The sequence below is a fragment of the Giraffa tippelskirchi genome, chromosome 3 (genome assembly GCF_054371585.1).
Source record: "Giraffa tippelskirchi isolate mGirTip1 chromosome 3, T2T-mGirTip1v1.2.pri, whole genome shotgun sequence".
NCBI classification, from domain to species: Eukaryota; Metazoa; Chordata; class Mammalia; order Artiodactyla; family Giraffidae; genus Giraffa; species Giraffa tippelskirchi.
In genome coordinates this window covers 131,621,483-131,646,865 of record NC_137277.1, presented here as the reverse complement: position 1 = coordinate 131,646,865, position 25,383 = coordinate 131,621,483, and the positions used below count along the sequence as shown (strand labels likewise).

General features: G+C 38.3%; 1 protein-coding gene and 1 long non-coding RNA gene across 10 annotated transcripts in view; one reads left to right on the top strand and one right to left on the bottom strand.

Moving 5' to 3' along the window:
- EPB41L5 (erythrocyte membrane protein band 4.1 like 5) overlaps window positions 1–25,383 on the bottom strand; it is a 155,652-nt gene that overhangs the window by 110,514 nt on the left and 19,755 nt on the right. For all 9 annotated transcript variants that reach the window (XM_081575976.1, XM_081575977.1, XM_081575973.1 and 6 more), the window contains exon 3: window positions 16,434–16,538. In XM_081575976.1, coding sequence (XP_081432102.1) covers window positions 16,434–16,538 — 105 coding nt within the window. The remainder of the gene's footprint in view (window positions 1–16,433; window positions 16,539–25,383) is intronic.
- Window positions 14,121–17,312, top strand: LOC145540809 (uncharacterized). The gene is made up of 2 exons (XR_014078559.1): window positions 14,121–14,178; window positions 16,844–17,312. It is a non-coding gene; the product is annotated as an uncharacterized LOC145540809 (long non-coding RNA).

Below are 25,383 nucleotides of genomic sequence, written 5' to 3'. Positions count from 1 at the left end.
TTAAATAAGGTGCAATATCTTCTCTGGATTCAAGTGTGCAAGCTACTTAGTCAACCATCTCTCATCTTTCGATAAATTCAGTTGGACATCCACTTTTAGGAATATTTTAATCTAGCAAATGTTCAGTTTTGTACATCCTTCCATTATCATGCTTGGCCAGCAGTAGGCAGAATACAATTCAATCTATCAGCTGCTGCCGCTAAGTTGCTTCAGTCGTGTCCAACTCTGTGCGACCCCACAGACGGCAGCCCAACAGGCTCCACCATCCCTGGGATTCTCCAGGCAAGAATACTGGAGTGGGTTGCCATTTTCTTCTCCAGTGCATGAAAGGGAAAAGTGAAAGTGAAGTCGCTCAGTCGTGTCCGACTCTTAGCAACCCCAGGGACTGTAGCCTACCAGGCTCCTCCATCCATGGGATTTTCCAGGCAAGAGTACTGGAGTGGGGTGCCATCGCCTTCTCCGCATCTATCAGCTGAGAAGAGTTCAACTAGGACAGTGAAAAGTTCACCCATCATGGCTAAGTACAGGAATCTAATATTCAAATACTCTAGACTTAAACTGTGCAAAATATCTACTACAGCCTAATGGCAATCACATACTGGGTATGAGACCAATTTTACTTATATGCCCTATATTGTTTTCTCCCCACAACCAGGAATCTGGGAGTTGCCTATCTTCAGGTTCCATCTATTATACTGCAATGAATTTGTAAGTGAGCGGCTGGTTAATTGGGCATGTCGTGCAGCCACAGCGACAGAGATCATACATATAATGAGCATAAATGAGCACACACCTTCTGGGAGGCAATCGGATTATGCCTTAAAAATAACTATGTGGCTGGATGGACCTAGACTGTTATACAGAGTGAAGTTAAGTCAGAGACAGAGAAAGAGAAATATCATATGACATCCCTCATATGTGGAACCTAAACAGAAAAGATACAAATGAACTTACTTACAAAACACAGACTTAGAGAACTAATTTGTGATGGGGGGAAGGGGGCAAGGATGGGGAGAAGGGATAGTTAGGGAGTCTGGGATAGACATGTACGCACAGCTATATTTAAAATGGATAACCAACAAGGACCTACTGTACAGCACATGGAACTCTGCTCCATGTTATGTAGCAGCCTGGATGGGAAAGAAGATTGAGGGAGAATGGATACATGTATTATGTATGGCTGAGTGCCTTCTCTGTTCACCTGAAAATATTACAACATTGTTATTGGCTATACCCCAGTGCAAATTAAAAAGTTAAAAAAAAAAATAACTGTGCCTTTGATTCAGCAATTCTGTATCTAATAATTATCATGGGGAGTTTAACTCACAAGGAATTATAATCAAAGAAAAGTAGGACAATCTGTATATCCAACAATAGTGAACTGGTGAAATCAAGTATTTCAACATGATAGAACTATGCAGCAATGAAAAAGAATGAAAGCAAAATAGTTAATAATCTGGAAAATTAAATAATTTTAGTTTTTATTAATTATTTTGCTTTCATTCAAATAACAACGCATTATAAATTGTTTTGTCAAAATGTACAAATTCGTACAGGTGATCCTTAAACAAAAAGGAGCTGACTTTCGTGAGTCCACTCAGATGTGGACTTTTTTCATTAGATACACATCACAGTACCATACAATCCTCAGTGGGTTGAACTCACAGATCCAGAACCCTGGACACAGAGAAGACTATGAAAGTTATATGCTGATTTTCAACTGCATCCCGAACCCTAACACTGGTCATGGGTCCACTGTGTATGGGCTTCCTAGGTGGCTTAGTGGTAAAGAACCCGTTTGATCCCTGGCTCGGGAAGATCCCCTGGAGGGGGAAACGGCAACCCACACCAGTATTCTTGCCTGTAAAATCCCATGGACAGAGGAGCCTGGCAGGCTACAGTCCATGGGGTCACAAAGAGTTGGACACGACTGAGCGACTGAGCACCAGAGCCAACACTGTATATACAAACACGACTTTTCTTTCAGACTGAAGGAACCTGAGATGTTACATCTAGATGGTTGAGATTGTTGATTATAATTTTTCTTTGTATTTTCTTATATTTTCAACTTTACAACAAGCACATTTTTACTCAATTAGGCCCCCCTTATTTTAATATTGTATATAAATAATATATTTATAAGGTTCATTTTTTGGTAATATTAAAACGTGTACAGTCAACAGTCCCTCCAACCCCTGCAATACCAATCTCTATCACCAAATGCACTCCCCACCTCCCAAGATTACCGGTTTCTGATTCCCTTGAGTTTCTTCAAAGGAAAAAAAAACCTGTGTGTTAGTAAAGAGTAAAGACATTAACAATGGACTGAAAATCAACAGGCTAAATACAAATTTTGAGAGAATAAATTTTAAGGGATATTGAGAAGGAAACATTAACATAAGCTAGACCAATACAATTTCAAGAACAACCTAGTCTTTCTTGAAGGGTGGTAACAAATTTTTTCCAGTTTAAGAACATTTATGGCTAGTCTCAAAAGCAAACCTGTAATCTCTAATTTGTGCCCTAAAAGTCTCAGAAGCACATTACACATACAATTCTCCTGGTGAGAAGAAGGATCAGAGTTTTCTTCCAAGTAAGCATTTTAGTCTTTCTATGTGTATCTAACAGCTTCTACACTCTGTACTCCCTTAAGACAACCCAAAACTCAGATAAAGCATCAAGCACATTTTAAAGAGAAATTCAGGAACTGGGGGAGTTCCTGGTGATGCTCTGGGGAAGGTCTGAGTTCATGTTTGCATATTCTCAAGTCTGTTTTCTTTCAACTCCTCCACATTCCAAGCCCTGGGACTGGAAAATTCAGAGCTCAGAGACAGGCACTGATAGTATTTTCCTTGAATCAGGGTCTTTAGGGGTTGAGTTTAAATTACAGCAGAAAATAAAGGTGAGAACATGCAGATATAGACTTTTGGATGCACAGAGTGAAGCTAATATGGCTCTTCTTCTTCATATACATTAAAAACAAAATAAATCTCCTAATTTCCTAAAGTGTGGGTAGGTAAACTTAGAATTCAAAGAATATGGGAAGCTACATTTATTTTCATCCTATTGAGCTAGGAACAAAAGAACAATTATTTACTTGTGTATCTTAAAAAATAAATAATATGTAATCACAAACATAACAGCCATAGCTAAACCAGAGAGTCACCTAGGAAGCTTCCAAAACACTACCATACGTACACCCTCACCCCAGGCCCTACAGCTCTTCAAATGAATGATTCCTGACTTCTAACGGCTACACAGCTAGCAGTAGATGCACCACTACTTCTGCTCAAAGGGCAAAGAGCTGGTGGTAGAGAAATGTAAACCATCTTTCCAAACAACTGCCTCTGCAAAAAATATTTCTCCTGGCTCACGGTCTACATTAAATTATTACTTTAAAGCAAATTTTAACACTTTAACCAATTTAACAAATGTTAAAAATCAATGCTATGAAAACAGAAGATCAATCTAACTGAAAACACTTCAATTTACTTTAGATTCCATCATAAATTATACCTGGGTGATTACTCTTTTGGTGTTAAAAGTCTGTGCTGGGCTTCCCTGATAGCTCAGTCATAAAGAATCCGCCTGCCAATGCAAAAGACACAGATTTGATCCCTGATCTGGGAAGATCCCACATGCCACACAGCAACTAAGCCTGTATGCCACAACTATTGAACATGTAGTCTAGAGCCTGGTTACCGCAACTATTGAGCCCTCGTGCTGCAGCTACTGAAGCCCACATGCCCGACAACCTGTGCTCCACAACAAGAGAAGCCACTGCAATGAGAAGCCTGTGAAATAAAGAGTAGCTGGGCTCACAGCAACTAGAGAAAAGCCAACACAGCAAGGAAGACCCAGTACAGCCAAAAGTAAATAAATAAAATTATTTTTTAAAAGTTCTGTATTATAATAAATTCCAAATGAAGACTCAGATGAGCCATTAAAATATATTTTCCACAATACCTTTCTGTGTATCATTAGTATACCTTCTTAGGATTCTTAAAAGTCAAATTTATAATGGAAATGTAGATGAGTTAAGCAGATTATACATTCACTCTATGGAAATAAGAGCACATAATCTATTTGGGAAATATATTTATTTTAACAAAAACAGTTCCCCCTTGTTTTTAGCAAATATATGTGCCTATGTGTGTGTGTTTCTTACAATATAGAATATATATTACACTTAACATATAGGTTATTTCTATGTATTTTTTACTCCCCACTACTTTATAGAATTTTATCGTTTAAGTTCTCAGTCACAATCCAATCCAATCAGCTGCCAACAGTGATCATTTCACCTCCTCCTTTCCAAAGTTTATGTTTACAACTGCATTTGCTGTTACTTCTATTAAAATAATTTAATAGCAGTGGTAATACGGGGTATTTTTGTCACCTGCCTGTCTTTAATAGGGGCTTTCCCAATGGCTCAGTGGGGAAAGAATCCACTTGCAATGCAGGAGACACAGGTTCGATTCCTGGGTTGAGAAGATCCCCTGGAGAAGGAAATGGCAGTTCGCTCCAGTAATCTTGCCTGGAAATCACATGGACAGAGGAGCCTGGTGGGTTACAGTCCATGCAGTTGCAAGAGTTGGACACGACTAAGCATGCATGTCTTTAGTAGGAATGTGTCTATTGTTTCTCTATTAATCTAAAGTTGTTTGTTGTATTTAAATCATCAAAACTCTGTACATAAAGAGAGTAGAGCCCTCAAGCAACCTCCAGGTCTGTTCTCACAGGTGGACCACCTATCTGCCCAACATCTACCACCATCCCTAGAGATGGGCACACCTTCCAAAGCTAGGCTAGACCCACAACACAGAGAGAAGGAAGGTCAATTCCACATAGGTCAAAGTCCATGAGGTTTATTCAAGGCACTCTGGTGCCAAGAAGAAGGGGCTTCACAGGCCACCAAAACCATCTGATAAGAATTCAAGAGAAGAGTATTATCTGCCAGACCTCAGATGAGCAAGTGTCTGCAGGCCAGACAGAGCTTACCACACAACGTCTGCAGTGCTCAGAAGAGCTGCATTCTAACCCGAACAAGAACTGCCTCTTCCCTTAGCTCAGTGATCTAAGATCCACCATGGAGGGATCTACTCCACAGCCTCCAGGGGTGCACTTGTGGAACACCTCCCCTCCCTAATGTTTCCCCAGTCAAGTGTTCTCCAGCTCTCAACTTTGGATCAAACACCTCCATTTCCATTTTCACTGAGTGTTGTGTAAACTAAATGCCTTAAACTTCAACTCATGAGTTACTTATCTTTCTTTTGTGGTTGATATTTGAGTGTCCATCTTTTTTAAATGCAGTATGGTAGAGGGAGATGAGCATAAATGAAGTGTCAGGTGCCTGTTCAGAAGCGGTACACATCACACAAACTCACATTCTATCACCAAAAGCAAGTACAATGGCCAAAACCTAGCATCAACTGAACAATAAAGTAGCAACGTCTTATAGCAAACACAGGAACCAACCCCATGATATACAATGCATGATGAATTATATCAACTAATACTGAATCATCTTTGCATTTCTGAAAATACATTCCACCTGATCATTATGTATTGTTCATACTTTTAACAGTGTATTTTATTTTATTCAATAGTATATACTTTTAATAGTATAAATAATACATGATACATACTAGTAATACATATAATGTATATTATATAAATACATTTAGAAAATGTTATATTGAATATAATAATAAATATAAATAATACATAATAATAAACATAGTATGCTATTTTACTTAGGATTTTTACACAGAGAACAAGCAAAGTCATATATATATAAACAAACCAATACTTAAATTGATTTAAGAAAAAGGCAAAAAATAACTACTGATGTGATGTTTTCCTTTTTCTCCATTTCTCTATTAGGAGAAATACTACCTATGTTTCCCTTTCCTGAACATAAATGTTTACAATCTACGTAATTCATTCTTCTTGAAAAACTTGATTGGACCAGTTAAAATTCTAAGCTCCAAATATGAAGTTTGAAAAACTTCATCAACCAGAGGTCACAAACATATAGACAGATCAGAGTATTAAATCTTTACTGAGACATGTTTTGTTTGGTTTACACTATATTTTTCACATTCTTTTACTGAAATGTTCACAGGAAGCTGTAATTATAATAACAAGAGGTCCTGCTATCGCCTCTCTCTCCCCCAACACTTTCACCTTACATAACTACAGTATAAAACTAAAATCAGACACTGCACAGTGTGCATATACAGTTCTATGTCACTTTATCACACATCTCAATTCCTGACCTGATACCACAATCAAGATAAAGATATATTCCATTATCACCAATAGCTCCCTCATACTTCTACTCTATAGCCACATCCACTCCTACCTCCAACATCCCTAAACCTCAGCAACCATTAACCTGATCTCTAATTTCTGGAGACTGTTACATACACGGAAGTATACGGTATGTGACCTTTGGAGATTGACTGTTTTTACTCCACATAATGCCTTTGAAATCCATCCAAGTTGTGTGTGTCAACAGATTTTTGTTTTCTACTGCTGAGTAGTATTCCAAGGTAAGAATGTGTCACAGTTTCTTTAATCATTAGCTTACTGTAGGACACTGGCTTTTTCAAGTTTTTTGCTATTACTAATAAAGCTGTCATGAACAATCATGCACAGGTTTTTGTGAAGAAATAAGTCTTCATTTCTCTGAAATAAATGACCACACATACAATTGCTGAGTCATATGTAAGTGTAAGTTTATCTTTTTAAGAAGTTGTTAAACTATTTTTCATACTGGCTGTACCACTTCCAAAACCAATATTTGAGAGATCCAGTTTCTCCACATCTTCATAAGCATTTAGAGTTATCATAATTTTTTATTTTAGCTGTACTCACAGATGTATAGTGATGACATCTCACCAAGGTCGTTTTTACATTTCCCTGGTGTCAAGGGATGCTGAACATCTTTTTGTGTGTTTATTTGCCATCTGTATATATCCTCTTTGGGGAAAAGCAAAATGCTTTAATTTTTATAAAATCCATTTTATTGATTAAAAATGATGTTTTTGGTATCATGCCTAATAACTCTTCTCCAAGCCCCAGATCTCAAAGATGTTCTCATATATTTCTAAGTTTATAGCTTTACATCTTATACTAACGTACACTATTTTTGAGTTAATTTCTGTACAGGTATATGGTTTAGGTCAGGGTTCATGTTTTTGCTTGATATCCAATTGCTCCAGTACAATTACTTGACTGAATTACACTGGGTATCTTGCCAAAAATCAGTTGGCCGGCCATACTCATGCAGAGCTCCCTATTTTGTTTCATTGATTTATGTGTCTGTGGTTCTGCCAATACCACACAGTCCTATTTACAGTAGTTATATGTCTTGAAGCTAAATACAAGAATTCCTCCCACTATTTTTCTTTTTCAAAATTGTTTTTTAGGTATTCTAGATCCTGTGCCTTTTCATGTAAGTTTTCAAATAATTTTGTCTGTATCTACAAATGATTTTCTGAAATTTTGACACAAATGGCATTAAACTTGAATATCAACTAGGGAAGAACTGATTACTTTGCCAAGTCTTCCAAGCCATGCACAGAGTATGCCTCTCCATTTATTCAGCCTTTTTCTGATTTCTTTCATCAGTCACATTGTTTTTTAAAATTTAACCAGTATTTTTTAAAAATGAAAGATTTACTCTAAAAATGTGGATCTCTAACTTCTCTTAAAATATTAATACCTGAAGATCCAGCAAAGTTATTTGGCAACAAATGGCTAGCGATATGTGGTATCTGCCCCTCCAATTCCTTTTTTGAGGGAAAGTGATATGCTCCCTACTTCAACACAATTCCTCTACAAATCAACAGACAGCTACATGTCAGCTACAATTTATCAACATGTTGGTCTTTTTCTGAATCTGAATCTATCAAAAAATGGAAAAAGAAAACATCTCAATAAAAAGGAAAACGCATTTGAGTCAGTTCTTATGAGGTGAATTAGAACTGCCAACATCCGTTGGATCATCGAACAAGCAAGAGAGTTCCAGAGAAACATCTACTTTTGCTTTACTGGCGACGCCAAAGCCTTTGACTATGAGGATCACAACAAACTGTGGAAAATTCTTCAAGAGATGGGAATACCAGACCATCTTAACTGCCTCCTGAGAAATCTGTATGCAGGTCAAGAAGCAACAGTTAGAACTGGACACGGAACAACAGTTCAGTCCCTCAGTCATGTCTGACTCTTTGTGACCCCATGGACTGCAGCGCGCCAGGCCTCCCTGTCCATCACCAACTCCCAGAGTTTACTCAAACTCATGCCCATTGAGATGGTGATGCCATCCAACCATCTCATCCTATGTCGTCTCCTTCTCCTCCCACCTTCAATCTTTCCCAGCATCAGGATCTTTTCCAATGAGTCAGTTCTTTCCGTCAGGTGACTAAAGGATTGGAGTTTCAGCCTAAGCATCAGTCCTTCTAATGAATATTCAAGACTGATTTTCTTTAGGATAGACTGGTTTGATCTCCCTGCAGTCCAAGGGACTCTCTAAGTCTTCTCCAACACCACAACTCAAAAGTATCAATTCTTCACTCAGCTTTCGTTATAGTCCAACTCTATAGTCATGTATAGTCATCCATACATGACTACTGGAAAAACCATAGCTTTGACTAGACAGACCTTTGCTGGCAAAGTAATGTCTCTGCTTTTTAATATGCTGTCTAGGTTGGTCATAGCTTTTCTTCCAAGGAGCAAGCGTCTTTTAATTTCATGGCTGCAGTCACCATCTGCAGTGATTTTGGAGCCCAAGAAAATAAAGTTTACCACTGTTTCTCCGTCTATTTGCCATGAAGCAATGGGACCAGATGCCATGATCTTAGTTTTGTAGATGTTGAATTTTAAGCCAACTTTTTCACTCCCCTCTTTTACTTTCATCAAGCAGCTCTTTAGTTCTTTTTCGCTCTCTGCCATAAAGGTGGTGTCACCTGCATATCTGAGGCTATTGATATTTCTCCCTATAATCTTGATTCCAGCTTGTGCTTCATCCAGACCAGCATTTCATATGATGTATTCTGCATATAAGTTAAATAAGCAGGGTGACAATATACAGACTTGAAGTACTCCTTTTCCCATATAGAACCAGTCGGTTGTTCCATGTCCAGTTCTAACTGTTGCTTCTTGACCTCCATACAGATTTCTCACCAGACAGGTCAGGTGGCCTGGTATTCCCATCTCTTGAAGAATTTTCCAGAGTTTTTTGTGGTCCACACAGTCAAAGGCTTTGGCATAGTCAATAAAGCAGAAATAGATGTTTTTCTGGAACTCTCTTGCTTTTTCTGATGATCCAACAGATGTTGGCAATTTGATCTCTGGTTCCTCTGCCTTTTCTTAATTCAGCTTGAACATCTGCAAGTTCACAGTTCACGTACTGTTGAAGCCTGGCTTGGAGAATTTTGAGCATTACTTTACTAGCGTGTGAGATGAGTGCAATTGTGGAGTAGTTTGAGCATTCTTTGGCATTGCTTTCTTTGGGATTGGAATGAAAACTGACCTTTTCCAGTCCTGTGGCCACTGCTGAGTTTTCCAAATTTGCTGCCATATTGAGTGCAGCACTTTCACAGCATTATCTTTTAGGAACTGAATAGCTCAACTGGAATTCCATCACCTCCACTAGCTTTGTTCATAGTGATGTTTCCTAAGACCCACTTGACTTCACATTCCAGGATGTCTGGCTCTAGGTTGGTGATCACACCATCATGATCAGTTAGAACTGGAAATGGAACAACAAACTGGTTCCAAATAGGGAAAGGAGTATGTCAAGGCTGTACATTGTCATCTTGCTTATTTAACGTATATGTAGAGTATATCATGCGAAATGCTGGGCTGGATGAAGCACAAGCTGGAATCAAGATTGCTGGGAGAAATATCAATAACCACATATATACAGATGACACCAACCTTATGGAATAAAGCAAAGAACTAAAGAGCCTCTTGATGAAAGTCAAAGAAGAGAGTGAAAAAGTTGGCTTAAAATTCAACATTCAGAAAACTAAGATCATGGCATCTGGTCCCATCACTTCATGGCAAACAGATGGGGAAACAATGGAAACAGTGACAGACTTTATTTTGGGGGGCTTCAAAATCACTGCAGACGGTGACTGCAGCCATGAAATTAAAAGACGCTTGCTCCTTGGAAGAAAAGCTATGACCAACCTAGACAGCATATTAAAAAGCAGAGACATTACTTTGCCAGCAAAGGTCTGTCTAGTCAAAGCTATGGTTTTTCCAGTAGTTGTGTATGGATGTGAAGGTTGGACCATAGAGAAAGTTGAGCACCAAAGTATCGATGCCTTTGAACTGCAGTGTTAGAGAAGCCTCTTGAGAGTCCCTTGGACTGCAAGGAGATCAAACCAGTCAATCGTAAAGGAAATCAGTCCTAAATATTCATTGGAAGGACTGATGCTGAAGCTGAAATTCCAATCCTTTAGCCACCTGATGGGAAGAACTGACTCACTGGAAAAGATCCTGATGCTCGGAAAGATTGAAGGCGGGAGAAGGGAACAACAAAGGATGAGATGGTTGGATGGCATCACCGATTCGGTGGACGTGAGTTTGAGCAAGCTCCAGCAGTTGGTGATGGACAGGGAGGCCTGGCTTGCTGCAGTCAACTGGGTCACAAAGTGTAGGACACGACTTGAGCAACTGAACTGAACTGAACTGAGTGTGGTGAATGAACCTAGAGCCTATTATACACAGTGAAGTAAGTCAGAAAAGAAAGATAAATATCGTATACTAATACATATATATGGGATCTAGAAAGATGGTACCAATCAATTTATTTGCAAGGCAGCAATGGAGAAACAGACATAGAGAACAGACTCATGGACACACGGAGAAGGGAGGAGAGGGTGAGATGTATGGAGAGAGAAACATGGAAACTTACATTATTATATGTAAAATAGCCAATGGGAATTTGCTTGATGTCTCGGGAAACTCAAACAGGGGCTCTGTATCAACCTAGAGGGGTGGGGTGGGGAGGGCGATGGGAGGGAGGTTCAAGAGTGAGGGGACATATGTACACCTGTGGCTGATTCATGTTGATGTTTGACAAAAACAACAAAAATTCTGTAAAACAATTATCCCTCAATTAAAAAATACGTAAGTTTAAAAAAATTTTTTTAATTAAAAAAAAGAAAACATATCAAGCATGTAGCTCAATTCAAAAAAGAGAAAATCTATACTTCTTAGGAGTAAATATAACTCCCATTCTTTAATATGCATGACATCTTCCTTCTCTTTTGTTCTGATTCCTGTAGACACTTCAAGACTGAATATTATTCATTTAAAATAAATCATACATGTTCTCTGGCAAATTGTTACCACTAATTCAATTAATTAACAATTAACTGTTACAGTTATTTTTCCCAAATTTGGCAAATTTTTACTGTACTGATCTAAAACCACTTAGTATCAAAAGAATAATTCTTTCTTGCCTAGCTAAAAGAGAAGGCAATGGCAATCCACTCCAGTACTCTTGCCTGGAAAATCCCATGGACAGAGGAGCCTGGTAGGCTGCAGTCTATAGGGTCGCTGAGAGTCGGACATGACTGAGTGACTTCACTTTCACTTTTCACTTTCATGCATTGGAGAAGGAAAGGGCAACCCACCCCAGTGTTCTTGCCTGGAGAATCCCAGGGACGGGGGAGCCTGGTGGGCTGCCGTCTATGGGGTCCCACAGAGTTGGACACGACTAACGCGACTTAGCAGCAGCAGCAACTGAATTTCAAGTGGATAAAAAATCTGAACAGACATTTATCCAAAGAAGATATACAAATGATCAATAAGCACATGAACACATGCTCACATATCTTTTCTATCAGAGAAGTGCAAATCAGTACTACAATGAGACCACTTCATACCAACTAGTATGATTAGAATCAAAAAGAAGGGGAGGGACTTGACTGGTGGTTCACTGGTTAAGAGTCTGCCTTGCAATGCAGGGGATGCAGGTTCAGTCTCTGGTCAAGGAACTAGGATCTCACAAGTTATGGAGAGCTCTGAAGCCCACATGCCACAAGTAGAGAGTCCATGCATCACATGATGCAACTAAGACCCAACACTGCCAAATAAATACATCTTTTGAAAAAAGAAAAAAAAAGGGAACTTTAAAAAAAAGAAGGGAGAATGTCATGTTGGTGAGGACATGTAGAACCTTATACACTGCTGATAGGAATGTAGAATGGTACAGTCACTATGGAAAACAATTTAGCAGTTCCTCAAAACTTATACATAAAGTTACCTTATAATCCAGTAGTTCCACTCCTAGATGCATATCCAAAAGAATTTAAGAGTTATGTTGAGTGCAAAAACTTGTGTGTAAATGTTCACAGCAGTGTTATTTATAAAAGTCAAAAATGAATAAACCTAAATGTGTATCAGTGAATGAATAAAAATGTGGTATATCCATACAGTGGAGTATTATTCAGCTGTTAAGAATCAAGTACTGATAAATGCTACAATATGGATGAACCTTGAAAACATTATGCCAAGTGCATTTTCAGACTCAAAAGGCCACAAATTACATGATTCCATTTCTTTGAAAGTCTCAAAATGGGAAAATCCACACAAACAGAAAGATTAGCATTTGCCAGGAGCTGTGGGGAGGAGGAATGGGGAGCAAGTGGTAAACAGTGAACCTCTGGCTATAAATGACACTCTAAGGCATAATTTGGATAGGGTCTTAAGATTAGATAATGGTAATGTCACAATAACTTCCTGGCTTTGATGACTATATTGAGTTGTGCAGGAGAACATGCTTATCTATAGGAAATTCAAGGGAAATGGGACATCATACTTGCAACTCTCTCTCAAATGATTCCAGAAAAATAATTACTTATATTGTTCTTGCAACTTTTCTGTAAATGCACTATTGTTTCAACTAAAATGAGTTAGTGCAACCAAAAATAAGTAACTTAAAAAACAGCAAACTCAGATTATCTGATTACATAGGAAGAAAAGTGAACTATGACCTCATCAATTTACTTTGACTATCTCCTTGATGAATGCATAATTCTAATCATACATATCTTGGACTGATCTAAAATGATCAATAAACTAAATTTTAACACACTAATTTTACAAATATGGACATGCCACATATCCAAGGTTAAACTGTAGCATGTAACTCCTTGGCTCTTTTTCACCCTGTCTCACTCGCTTTAGATTTCATAGTTATGTCCACAAAGTAAGTATGATAAATAGTTATGGAAACCATGGGTTAACTTAGTTTACACAGATGATCCTCACCAAAAAAGCAACATGATCTACCAAGTTCATTATCTTCACTGACAAACTGAATTGTTTGTCAAGTATCAATTTTGTTTAGTTTTGGGGTTAAATCTGGCCACACTATAAACAACTGACAGTCATCTATCTCTATGTTTACTTATGTCCTAAGAAAGAGGAGAGTGAAAAAGTTGGCTTAAAGCTCAACGTTCAGAAAACTAAGATCATGGTATCCGGTCCCATCACTTCATGGGAAACAGACGGGGAAACAGTGGAAACAGTCAGACTTTATTTTTTTGGGCTCCAAAAGCACTGCATATGGTGCTTGCAGCCATGAAATTAAAAGACGCTTGCTCCTTGGAAGGAAAGTTATGACTAACCTAGACAGCATATTAAAAAGCAGAGACATTACTTTGCCAACAAAGGTCTGTCTAGTCAAAGCTATGGTTTTTCCAGTAGTCATGTATGGTTTTGAGAGTTGGACTGTGAAGAAAGCTGGGCACCGAAGAATTGATGCTTTTGAACTGTGGTGTTGGAGAAGATTCTTGAGAGTCCCTTGGACTGCAAGGAGATCCAACCAGTCCATCCTAAAGGAGACTGGCCCTGCGTGTTCATTGGAAGGACTCATGTTGAAGCTAAAACTCCAATACTTTGGCCACCTCATGCGAAGAGTTGACTCATTGGAAAAGACTCTGATGCTGGGAAGGATTGGGGGCAGGAGGAGAAGGGGACAACAGAGGATGAGATGGCTGGATGGCATCACCGACTCGATGGACATGAGTTTGGGTAAACTCTAGGAGTTGGTGATGGACAGGGAAGCCTGGCATGCTGTGATTCATGAGGTCACAAAGAGTCAGACATGACTGAGCGACTGAACTGAACTGAAGACCGTTATGGAATCAAGTGAGTCAACACTTTAAGAATATTTAAAGTGTTGTCTAGAGTTGATTTTTAATAGCTTTCATTTCCTAATTATTGTTCTTACAGTTTAATTCACAGAGTATTTGAGTGACAGCCAGAGTAGAGACTGGAAAACATAAGCCTATTTAAATTTAACCTTCATGCCTAGATTTCTGTGCACTGGGAGGCATAAACTAAAACTAAAAAGAGTAGGGATTACAAGTTCTAATGCTTGCTTTACCAGACACTTGTTATAACCATGTGAATCAAATGAGAGGAAAAAATACAGGATCTAGTAATTCAGTAAGTGCGGATATTAGCAAAGAGCAAATAATGCAATTCAGGAACAGCTGCATGTCTGTTTCTTCCCATAATTACTTAAATATGTTAAGAAACGGAAAGAAAGTACCTAAAACCTAATATTGACCCCTCATAAAAACAGGAAGCTGTACAAACTATCTACCCCAAAAATCATTTGTTGTTTCATCTGAATGTAAGACTTAAACTCTCTAGAGATGAGAGTTTAATGATATTAAACTCAACAGTCAACCAAGCCTGTATCAAACTAAGTGGCAGACCAGAATTAAATTCAATAAACAGTCTAGTTTATTACTTAATACATACTGGATAACAGAGGTAACTAGGATTTATTTCCTACCCTTAGTGGATTTCGTCTAATAGAAAAGAAATAAGATTAACAAGAAGAAATAAGAGAAATGCCTCTCATACAACATCCATCCAGATATCAGAACTCAAACTAGAGAAAATAGCTTTTCAAATTTTTTCATGTTTATGTGTGGACATAAACCCAGAATTTCTTAAAAATAGAAAAATTCAGTTATTTTATATGCTTCCCTGGTGGCTCAAGTGGTAGAGTCTGCCTGCAATGCAGGAGACCCAGGTTCGATCCCTAGATTGGGAAGATCCCCTGGAGAAGGGAATGGCTACCCACTCTGATATTCTTACCTGGAGAATTCTATGGAGAGAGGAGCCTAGTGAGCTTTATTGTAAGTTATTTTATATATCTTTTAATATTTACATCATTCACGTCAATTAGTATACTTAAAAATCACCATTTTTAATGAGTTGCAGATATTCCATTGTAAAGATGTAGCAAAATTTACCTAACCAATTTCCTGTAAATAAATGTTCATGCTTTTTTTAAATTGAGGTACAGGGGAAATCAGAGAAAACAAGTGAAGCTGACATTATTAACAGCTGTAAATTTACTGAAGATTCTCTATAAAACCAGTCTAGGAGTTCATCTCCAAGAAACGTGGGTTTTGTAAAGTATCTCATAGAGATACCAATCACACCATATCACCCCCTCACACACATACACACACACAAACTCACTCGAAAGGAACTTGAGATTCTTACAGAATATATATTGTTCCTGCGGTTCTAAACACTGCAGTTATTGTGTCACTAAACACAAAAACACCATCAGAGACGTCCAGAAAACAAGGCTCAATGTCCTGATATCCCTCTTCTGCACCCCCCACCCCTATGAATGCCCTGCTCTAGACCCTAGTATCACTTTTATCACCAAAATGTTTGCACTGACTCTGACTTCCATCTCTGTCCACTCCAAACAACCCTACACAATATTCCTATGTAAAACTTCCTAAAGCAAAATATAACTTCCCTGACCGAAAAGTCCCTAGTCCCAATTATTAGAGAATACTGCCAGTTTATTATTAACACTTCTGTGCTCAGTGTGGCTGATGTGGCCACTGATCAATCTTCCAATCTTAATCACTACTCTTTTTCAAATACTGGACAAATTCTTTGAAAAGCCCCCAAGTTCCTATCCTATTATATACACTGTTCTCTCACCTGAAATGCACGCCAAAGAGCATCTATTTACAGAGAGAGAATCACAGAGCTGGAAGGGATACTAGGAATATTTTAGTTCAATATTCACTTTAACTGCAAACTAGGAACTTCTATTATCCACCCAAGAGCCCAAAAAACTCCCATTCCAGCACCCTTCCCTCACACAGCGTTCACTCTACTCGCAAGATGAATCCAGTGGTTGAGATTTCCAAGCCTCATCTGCAGAGCTCATGTTCTGGGAATATGGCTTAGGGTTAGACCTTTTTTTTTAAAAAAAAATAAGCACTTCAGGTTATTCCGAGAAAATTACAGGAAAAAAGAAGACATTTAAGTATATGTAACCTTCTAGCACTGAGAACATCATCTGACATTTTCCATTTTTGTCCCCATTTTAGAGCCTCCAAAAACCAGACACTCACCGCTACTTGTGCTGAATCCATAAATCTCAGTCCAAAATAGTCGCTTTCAATAAGGTCCAAGTGGTACATAATCTGATCAAATAGCTCTTGTCCTTTGGCTTTTTTCTGAAACAGGCAAGAAAATAAATCAGTGAGTGGCTTATAAGATCAACAAGCCTGAATTGAAGATAGTTTTAATTACACAAGAGCTCTTAAAAGAAATATTAATTGCAACACAAAAAGCATAACCATGTAGCAGGTAATGGGGAAGACACTATGGTTTTCCAATAAGCCGTTTAAGGCCAGAAAAGAGTTTGCGATCTATTATTTGCTTTCCTGGATAGTGCTACTGCCTACCAACCAACAAGTATTACTTTCTACCTAACACTTCATGTAAGGAGAAACTCTCGTTTTATCTTTTCAATTTTTAGGGTCCCTATTTTAAAGAAGCTTTATAATGTAGCTGGAAAGAGAAAACAAGAAAACTTAGAACACTTAAGCATCAACCATGTGAAACTAACTGTATTTGCCAAAGAGAAGAGTCACTGAAACTAGAACCATCAGTGAAGACATGAAGATCAGCCTTAAACTGGACTTGAATGTAGGGTGGGAAATAACCAAAGCAGAAATGGGAGGTGGGAGGGAATACGGACGGCAGTAAACTACTGAGATCAACAAGATGACACCAAACTGGCGGGAGTCAAGGTGATAAAGAAACCTGTATGGAAAAAGCAGGTTGTAAAGTATGATCTCAGGACTACTGAGGGATCCCCACACAGAAGATCCACATGGTTCCAGGATTCTCATGTACCCTCAATCAGAACATATCGCAACAGAGTGTATTATAGTAGCAGATAAGAGACTCTTAAGTATAGTCTATTAAATCAGGCATTAAAGAAATTTGCAAAAACTCTTCTCACTAAATTCCTACGTTGTTCAGTAAGACTTCATAAAAATGTTACTTCTGTTAACCTACAAAAGGTATATATTGCTATCTTTAAATTAATCAGTAAAGTTTTTTATTTTTGGCTGTACCATGTGGCACGTGGGATCATAGTTCCCCGACCAGGGATGGAACCTGTGCCCCCTACACTGGAAGCGTGGAGTCTTAACCACTGGACCACCAGATCAGTCCACAATTTTTCAGCTGTAATTTCTAATATGGTAACTATCCACAAATATAACCCACATATCCTCAATTTTTATATATGTCCTACCCATGTCCCTCTCTTATATAGCTTTAAATTATTTAAGACTGTTTCCTATAAAAAAAAAATGTAGTTGGCTTTTTTACTGAATCATCAGTTTCTGCTTTTTAATTGATGACTTGATGACTTACAATTTGTCCACCGCTTTTCCTGCACTTTCTATTGCAACATCTCCTTCCTATTTGATAAACTGCCATCCCTTCATCAAGACAGAACACCATGCTCTGACCTCGACTCCACCCAACCCTCATCTGGTTTCATGGATATAACTCCTCTATTTCTTTTCTTTGGTTGTGGCTAATTTTTTTTAACAACAATCTATACTTTGGTATTCAATCACTCTTTACATGTCTTACACATGTACATTACACATACCTAGCAGCATATGCTAGATTTTGCTACTCATTTGAGTTTTTCCTCATGAAATGTTCCCCATGTGGTACTTTGTATTAATATGTAACTTTCTATGTTTGAAAATATTTTAATCATGTTTTTATACCTGAATGACAACTGGCTGGATATAAAATTCTAGGTTCAAAGCTATTTTCTGTCAATATTCTATTAGTCAAAATATATTACTCTATTGTCTTCCCACTGTCTATGTTGCTGTTGAAAAATGTGATGTCAATTCAATCTTGCTTTTGTTACTGTTTTTTCCTCACCAGCCAGCATGTGCAGGATCTTCCCCTACCAGGGATCAGGCCTGTGCCCCCTGCTGCAGAAATGGGAGTTTCAACCAATGGACCATCAGGGACCCCAAGTTTAAGCTTCTGAGGAACCGCCAAACAGTTTTCTATAGTAGTTGCACCATTTTACATTTCCACCAGCAATGCACAGGGTTCTAACTTCTCTACATCCTCACCAACACTTGTTATTTTATTTTTTTTAATTTATTTATTTTAATTGGAGGCTAATTACTTTACAATATTGTGGTGGTTTTTGCCATACATTCACATGAATCAGCCATGGGTGTACATGTGTTCCCCATCCTGAACCCCCCCCACCTCCCTCCCCATCCCATCCCTCAGGGTCATCCCAGTGCACCCAGCCCTGAGCACCCTGTCTCATGCATCGAACCTGGACTGGAGATCCATTTCACGTATGATAATATACATGTTTCAATGCTATTCTCTCAAATCCTCCCATCCTTGCCTTCTCCCACAGAGTCCAAAAGTCTGTTCTTTATATCTGTGTCTCTTTCGCTGTCTCACATATAGGGTCATCATTACCATCTTTCTAAATTCCATATATATGCGTTAATATACTGTATTGGTGTTTTTCTTTCTGACGTACTTTGCTCTGTATAATAGGCTCCAGTTTCATCCACCTCATTAGAACTGATTCAAATGCATTGTTTAATGGCTGAGTAATATTCCATTGTGTATATGTACCACAGCTTTCTTATCCATTCATCTGCCAATGGACATCTAGACTGCTTCCATGTCCTGGCTATTGTAAACAGTGCTGCGATGAACACTGGGGTGCATGTGTCTCTTTCAATTCTGGTTTCCTCGGTGTGTATGCCCTGCAGTGGGATTGCCGGCAGTTCTATTTCGTTTCTTAAGGGATCTCCACAATGTTCTCCATAGTGGCTGTACTAGTCTGCATTCCCACCAACAGTGTAATAGGGTTCCTTTTTCTCTGCACCCTCTCCAGCATTTATTGTTTGTAGACTTTTTGATAGCAGCCATTCTGACCAGTGTGAGATGGTACCTCATTGTGGTTTTGATTTGCATTTCTCTGATAATGAGTGATGTTGAGCATCTTTTCATGTGTTTGTTAGCCATCTGTATGTCTTCTTTGGAGAAATGTCTGTTTAGTTCTTTGGGCCATTTTTTGATTGGGTCGCTTATTTTTCTGGAATTGAGCTACAGGAGTTGCTTGTATATTTTTGAGATTAATTCTTAGTCAGCTGCTTCATTTGCTAGTATTTTCTCCCATTCTGAAGGCTGTCTTTTCACCTTGCTTATAGTTTCCTTCTTTGTGAAAAAGCTTTTAAGTTTAATTAGGTCCCATTTGTTTATTTTTGCTTTTATTTCCATTACTCTGGGAGGTGGGTCATAGAGGATCCTGCTATGATTTATGTCAGAGTGTTTTGTCTATGTTTTTCTCTAGGAGTTTTATAGTTTCTGATCTTACATTTAGATCTTTAATCCATTTTGAGTTTATTTTTGTGTATGGTGTTAGAAAGTGTTCTAGTTTCATTCTTTTACAAGTGGTTGACCAGTTTTCCCAGCACCACTTGTTAAAGAGATTATCTTTTCTCCATTGTATATTCTTGCCTCCTCTGTCAAAGATAAGGTGTCCATAGGTGGGTGGACTTATCTCTGGGCTTTCTATTTTGTTCTATTGATCTATATTTCTGTCTTTGTGCCAGTACCATACTGTCTTGATGACTGTAGCTTTGTAGTATAGCCTGAAGTCAGGCTGGTTGATTCCTCCAGTTCCATTCTTCTTTCTCAAGATTGCTTTGGCTATTCGAGGTTTTTTGTATTTCCATACAAATTGTGAAATTATTTGTTCTAGTTCTCTGAAAAATACCATTGCTAGCTTGATAGGGATTGCATTGAATCTATAGATTGCTTTGGGTAGTATACTCATTTTCACGGTATTGATTCTTCCAACCCATGAACATGGTGTATTTCTCCATCTATCTGTGTCACCTTTGCTTTCTTTCATCAATGTTTTATAGTTTTTCTATATATAGGTTTTTTTGTTTCTTTAGGTAGCTTTATTCCTAAGTATTTTATTCTTTTTGTTGCAATGATGAATGGAATTGTTTCCTTAATTTCTCTGTTTTCTCATTGTTAGTACATAGGAATGCAAGGGATTTCTGTGTGTTAATTTTATATCCTGTAACTTTACTATACTCACTGATAAGCTCTAGTAATTTTCTGGTGGAGTCTTTAGGGTTTTCTATGTAGAGGATCATGTCATCTGCAAAGAGTGTGAGTTTTACTTCTTTTCCAATTTGGATTCATTTCTTTTTCTTCTCTGATTGCTGTGGCTAAAACTTCCAAAACTATGTTGAATAGTAGTGGTGAGTGGGCATCCTTGTCTTGTTCCTGACTTTAGGGGAAATGCTTTCAATTTTTCACCATTGAGGATAATGTTTGCTGTGGGTTTACCCTATATGGCTTTTATTATGTTGAGGCATGTTCCTTCTATGCCTGCTTTCTGAAGGGTTTTTTATCATAAATGGATGTTGAATTTTGTCAAAGGCTTTCTCTCCATCTATTGAGATAATCATATGGTTTTTATCTTTCAATTTTTTAATGTAACACTTGTTATTTTCTGGACTTTCTTTTGCTGTGTGGGTAATAGCCAACACAATGCGTATAAAAGGGTATCTCATGTTTTTTTTGTTGGGGGGGGACTGTGCTGAGTCTTGTTCCTGTGCTCAGACTTTCTCTAGTTGCAGCAAGTGGGGGTTACTCTCTAGTTGTGCTGTGTAGGCTTCTCACTGCAGTGGCTTCTCTTGTTGTGGAGCACGAGCTCTAGGGTGCAAACATGGGTGCAGGGAATTGGCTCAGTATTTGCGGTGCAGAGGCTTAACTGTCCCGTGGCATGTGGGATCTTTCTGGACCAGGATCGAACCTGTGTCTCCTGTGTTGGCAGCCGGATTCTTAACCACTAGACCACCAGGGAAGTCTCTCTCTGTTGTGATTTTGATTTACATTTCCTTAATGCCTAGTCATGTTAAGCATACTTTATGTGCTTACTGGACATCTGCATATCTTCTTTGGAGAAATATTTATTCCAGTCTTTTTCCCATTTTTGATTTGACTTGCTTTTTTGTTGCTGAGTTGTAGGAGTTCTTTATGTATTCTCTATATTAATCTCTTATCAGATACACAATATGCAAATATTTTCTCCCATTCTGAGTTGTCTTTTTACTCACTTGATAGTGAGTGTCCTTTAAAGTAAACAAGCTTTTATTTTTGATGTTGTTGTTCATTCACTAAGTCATGTCCCACTCTTTGCAACTTCATGGACTGCAGCACGCTAGGCTTCCCTGTCCTTCCTTCATCATCTCCCAGAGTTTGCTCAAAATCATGTCTATTGAGTCAGTGATGCCATCTAACCATCACATCCTCTGTTGCCCCCTTCTCCTCCTGCCCTCAATCTTTCCCAGCACCAGGGTCTTTTCCAATGAGTCAGCTCTTTGAATCAGATGGCCAAACTACTGGAGTTTCAGCTTCAGCATCAGTCCTTCCAATGAATATTCAGGACTGATTTCCTTTAGGATGGACTGGTTGGATCTCCTTGCAGTCCAAGGGACTCTCAAGAGTCTTCTCCAATACCACAGTTTAAAAGCATCAATTCTTCTGCGCTCAGCTTTCTTTATAGTCCAATTCTCACATCCATACATGACTACTGGAAAAACCATAGCTTTAACTAGATGGACCTTTGCTAGCAAAGTAATGGCTCTGCTTTTTAATATGCTGTCTAGGTTGGTCATAGCTTTTCTTCCAAGGAGCAAGCGTCTTTTAATTTCATGGCTGCAGTCACCATCTGCAGTGATCTTGGAGCCCCCCAAAATAAAGTCTGTCACTGTTTCCATTGTTTCCCCATCTATTTGCCATGAAGTGATGGGACCAGACGCCATGATCTTAGTTTTCTGAATGTTGAATTTTAAGCCAAGTTTTTCACTCTCCTCTTTCATTTTCATCAAGAAGCTCTTTAGTTCTTCTTTGCTTTCTGCCATAAGAGTGATGTCATCTGCATATCTTAGGTTGTTGATATTTCTCCCAGCAATCTTGATTCCAGCTAGTGAGTCAACCAGCCCAGCATTTCTCATGATGTACTTTGTATATAAGTTCAATAAGGAGGGTGACAACATACAGCCTTGACATACTCCTTTCCCAGTTTTGAACCAGTCTGCTGTTCTACACCCTGTTCTAACTGCTGTTTCTTGTCTTGCATACAGGTTTCTCAGGATGAAGTCTAATTATTTATATTCTCTTCTGCTGCCTGTATTTTATCGTCATTTCAAAAAAATCACTGTCAGATCTAGTGTCATGGAGATTTTCCCCTATGTTTCCTTCTGAGAGTTTTACAGTTCTAGCTCTCATACCTGAAAGTCATTCTGGGTCTACACCCATTCTGATTTGTGTGGATTTCTTCACAACCAACTCCGTTTTCTAAGAAGAGTGAATGGGTGTCAGACACACTCAACTCGGACACTCTTACTGGAGACAGCATCAGACTCCATGGGTTAATAAGCTCATTCCCACAAGACTGCCCCCACTTCAGATGCCAGTCACAGTCCACTCTATTACTGGTGCTTCTGAACAAAACTGGCTATTAAATGGGTTCTCATGACCCCTTCCTTGGCTTCAATTAATTTGCTAGAATAGTTCACAGAGTTCAGGAATCAGTTTACTCATTAGATTTAACAGTTTATTACAAAGGATATCAGCAGAGACAAATTAACAGCCAGATGAGAGGATACACAGGTCAAGGTACCAAACACAAGAGCTCCTGTCTAAATCTTTCAATCCACAAACATGGGCTATCTTTCCATGTATTTAGATATTCTTTTCATTTCTCTCAGTAATGTTTTGTACTTTTCAGTGTACATGTTTTTTGCCTCCTTGGTTAAATTTATTTCTAAGTATTTTATTCTCCTTGATGCTACAGTAAAGGAATTATTGTCTTAATTTTATTTTTGGATTGCTCATTACTACTGTATAGAAAGGCACTTGACTTTTGTTGGTTGATTTTGTACCCTGCAACATTGTTGAATTCTTTTATTAACTCTAATGATTTTACTGTGAAATCTTTAAGGTTTTCCATTTGTAAGATCATGTGACCTCGAACAGAGGTAATTTTACTTCTTCCCTTAGAATTCAGATGCCTATCATTTCTTTTTTCTGCCTAGCTGCTTTCACTAGAACTTCCAATACTTTGCTGAATTAAAGTGCTAAAAGCAGGCATCCTACCTTGTCTTGTTCCTAGTCTTATGCAAAAAGAAATTTCTTTTATCTTCAATTTCTTAACTTGTCTCTTTTTATTTTGCTTATTTTCTTTCCTCTTATGAGAAGAGTTTCTAAATATGATCTTCCAACTCACTAATTTGTCCTTTATCTTAGATTTGTCTCCTTACTTTGGCTATAGTCATCAGGATTAATAAACTTCTCTGGATTATGTATAACAAGACAAAGGGCTCAACCCTAGTCTGTCAGCTCCATTTAGCTATGAGAAATTAGCAGAGGTGTAGATGAGTCCTAGAGGAAAGTTCCAAGAATCAGAAAACCAGAGTCAATCACTTCCCATTCAACAAACAACTTTTCAGATCAGTGATTCACACCCATTCCAAAGGAAAAGGTAATTTAACACTGAAAAGGATATATTCTTTTTATTACAATATATCACTCCCTAAGAGTTTGATGGAAGAGGGATAGGGAATTTAGGTTAAGAAATTTTAGAGGTGAAGACTTACAGAGGTACAGAACTTTGGGGAGTGCTATCATGATTTATTCTTGAGGACACAGTCAGGGGGCAGATATAGTATTAAGATAACAATGGAGGTGAAGATTAAGACATGAATTCAAATATTTGAAAATATTTGTTCTACTAACATGGTGGAAAGGAAAAATATGGATAAAGGAAGGGAAGAGACAACAGTTACTGGAAATGACAAAGAAAGCTTTTGATTTTAAATCATAATCACTAAGTCCCAGAGCAGTGCTAACAAACTTAAATAGAAAATACCCATTATGCAAAAAAAAATCTGCAAATGGCAATGATCCTAAAAGGAATACAAAGTATTTCTAAGTTAAAGCAGGAAGTCACAGAAACATCCTGCTGCATTTACTTATCTGGTACCAAACTTACATACTTTCATTATCTTCATTTTAAGATGCATTCTAGAACCAATTTCATATTCCATCAACATTCTTTATTTGCTTCAAAGACCAAAGGGGAGCCAGGCTCCCTTATTTGGCTCTCTTCTTATTCTGCCAAAGCATCACCTGCCAGTCTCATGAAACATGGGGGTTGTGTTTTGAGAAAAGAGAGAATGGGCTTCTGCCAGCTGGGTAGCTTGCCTTCTCAGAACAAAAATCTTTTGAAGGGTATGTATTAACTCCTTAACAAAGGCTAATTATAGGTCAACCAATAGTGAACACAAGGCATCTGTAGGTTCCTGATATTAATAACACTCAATCTAACAGAAATCTGTCATCTCAAAATGAAAACCTCCCAAACATCTTAATCTGAAATTCAGGGATAGCATGAATATTTTTAAAACTTTCATCTGCAGTCTAGTCAGCATGAAAAAGAACTATACTGTTGAGACTTCCCTGGCAGTCCAGTGGTTAAGAATACACACTATGGGAGAGTGGCATTGAAGCATGTAAATTATCATATGTGAAACAAATCGCCAGTCCAGGTTCGATGCATGATACAGGGTGCTTGGGGCTGGTGCACCGGGATGACCCAGAGGGATAGGATGGAGAAGGAGGTGTGAGGGGGGTTCTGGAAGGGGAACACATGTACATCCATGGTGGATTCATGTCAATGTATGGCAAAACAAATACAATATTGTAAAGTTAAAAAATAGATAAATAAACTAATTAAAAAAAAAAAAAAGAATACACTCTGCAAATCAGGGGACAAGGACTCAATTCCTGCTATGGAAACTAAGATCCCACATGCCGCAGAGCGTAAGTCCATGCACCACAACTAATAAGCCTGCTTGCCACAACTAGCAAGTCTGTGCGCCACAACAAAAGATTCCACATGCCACAACTAAGACC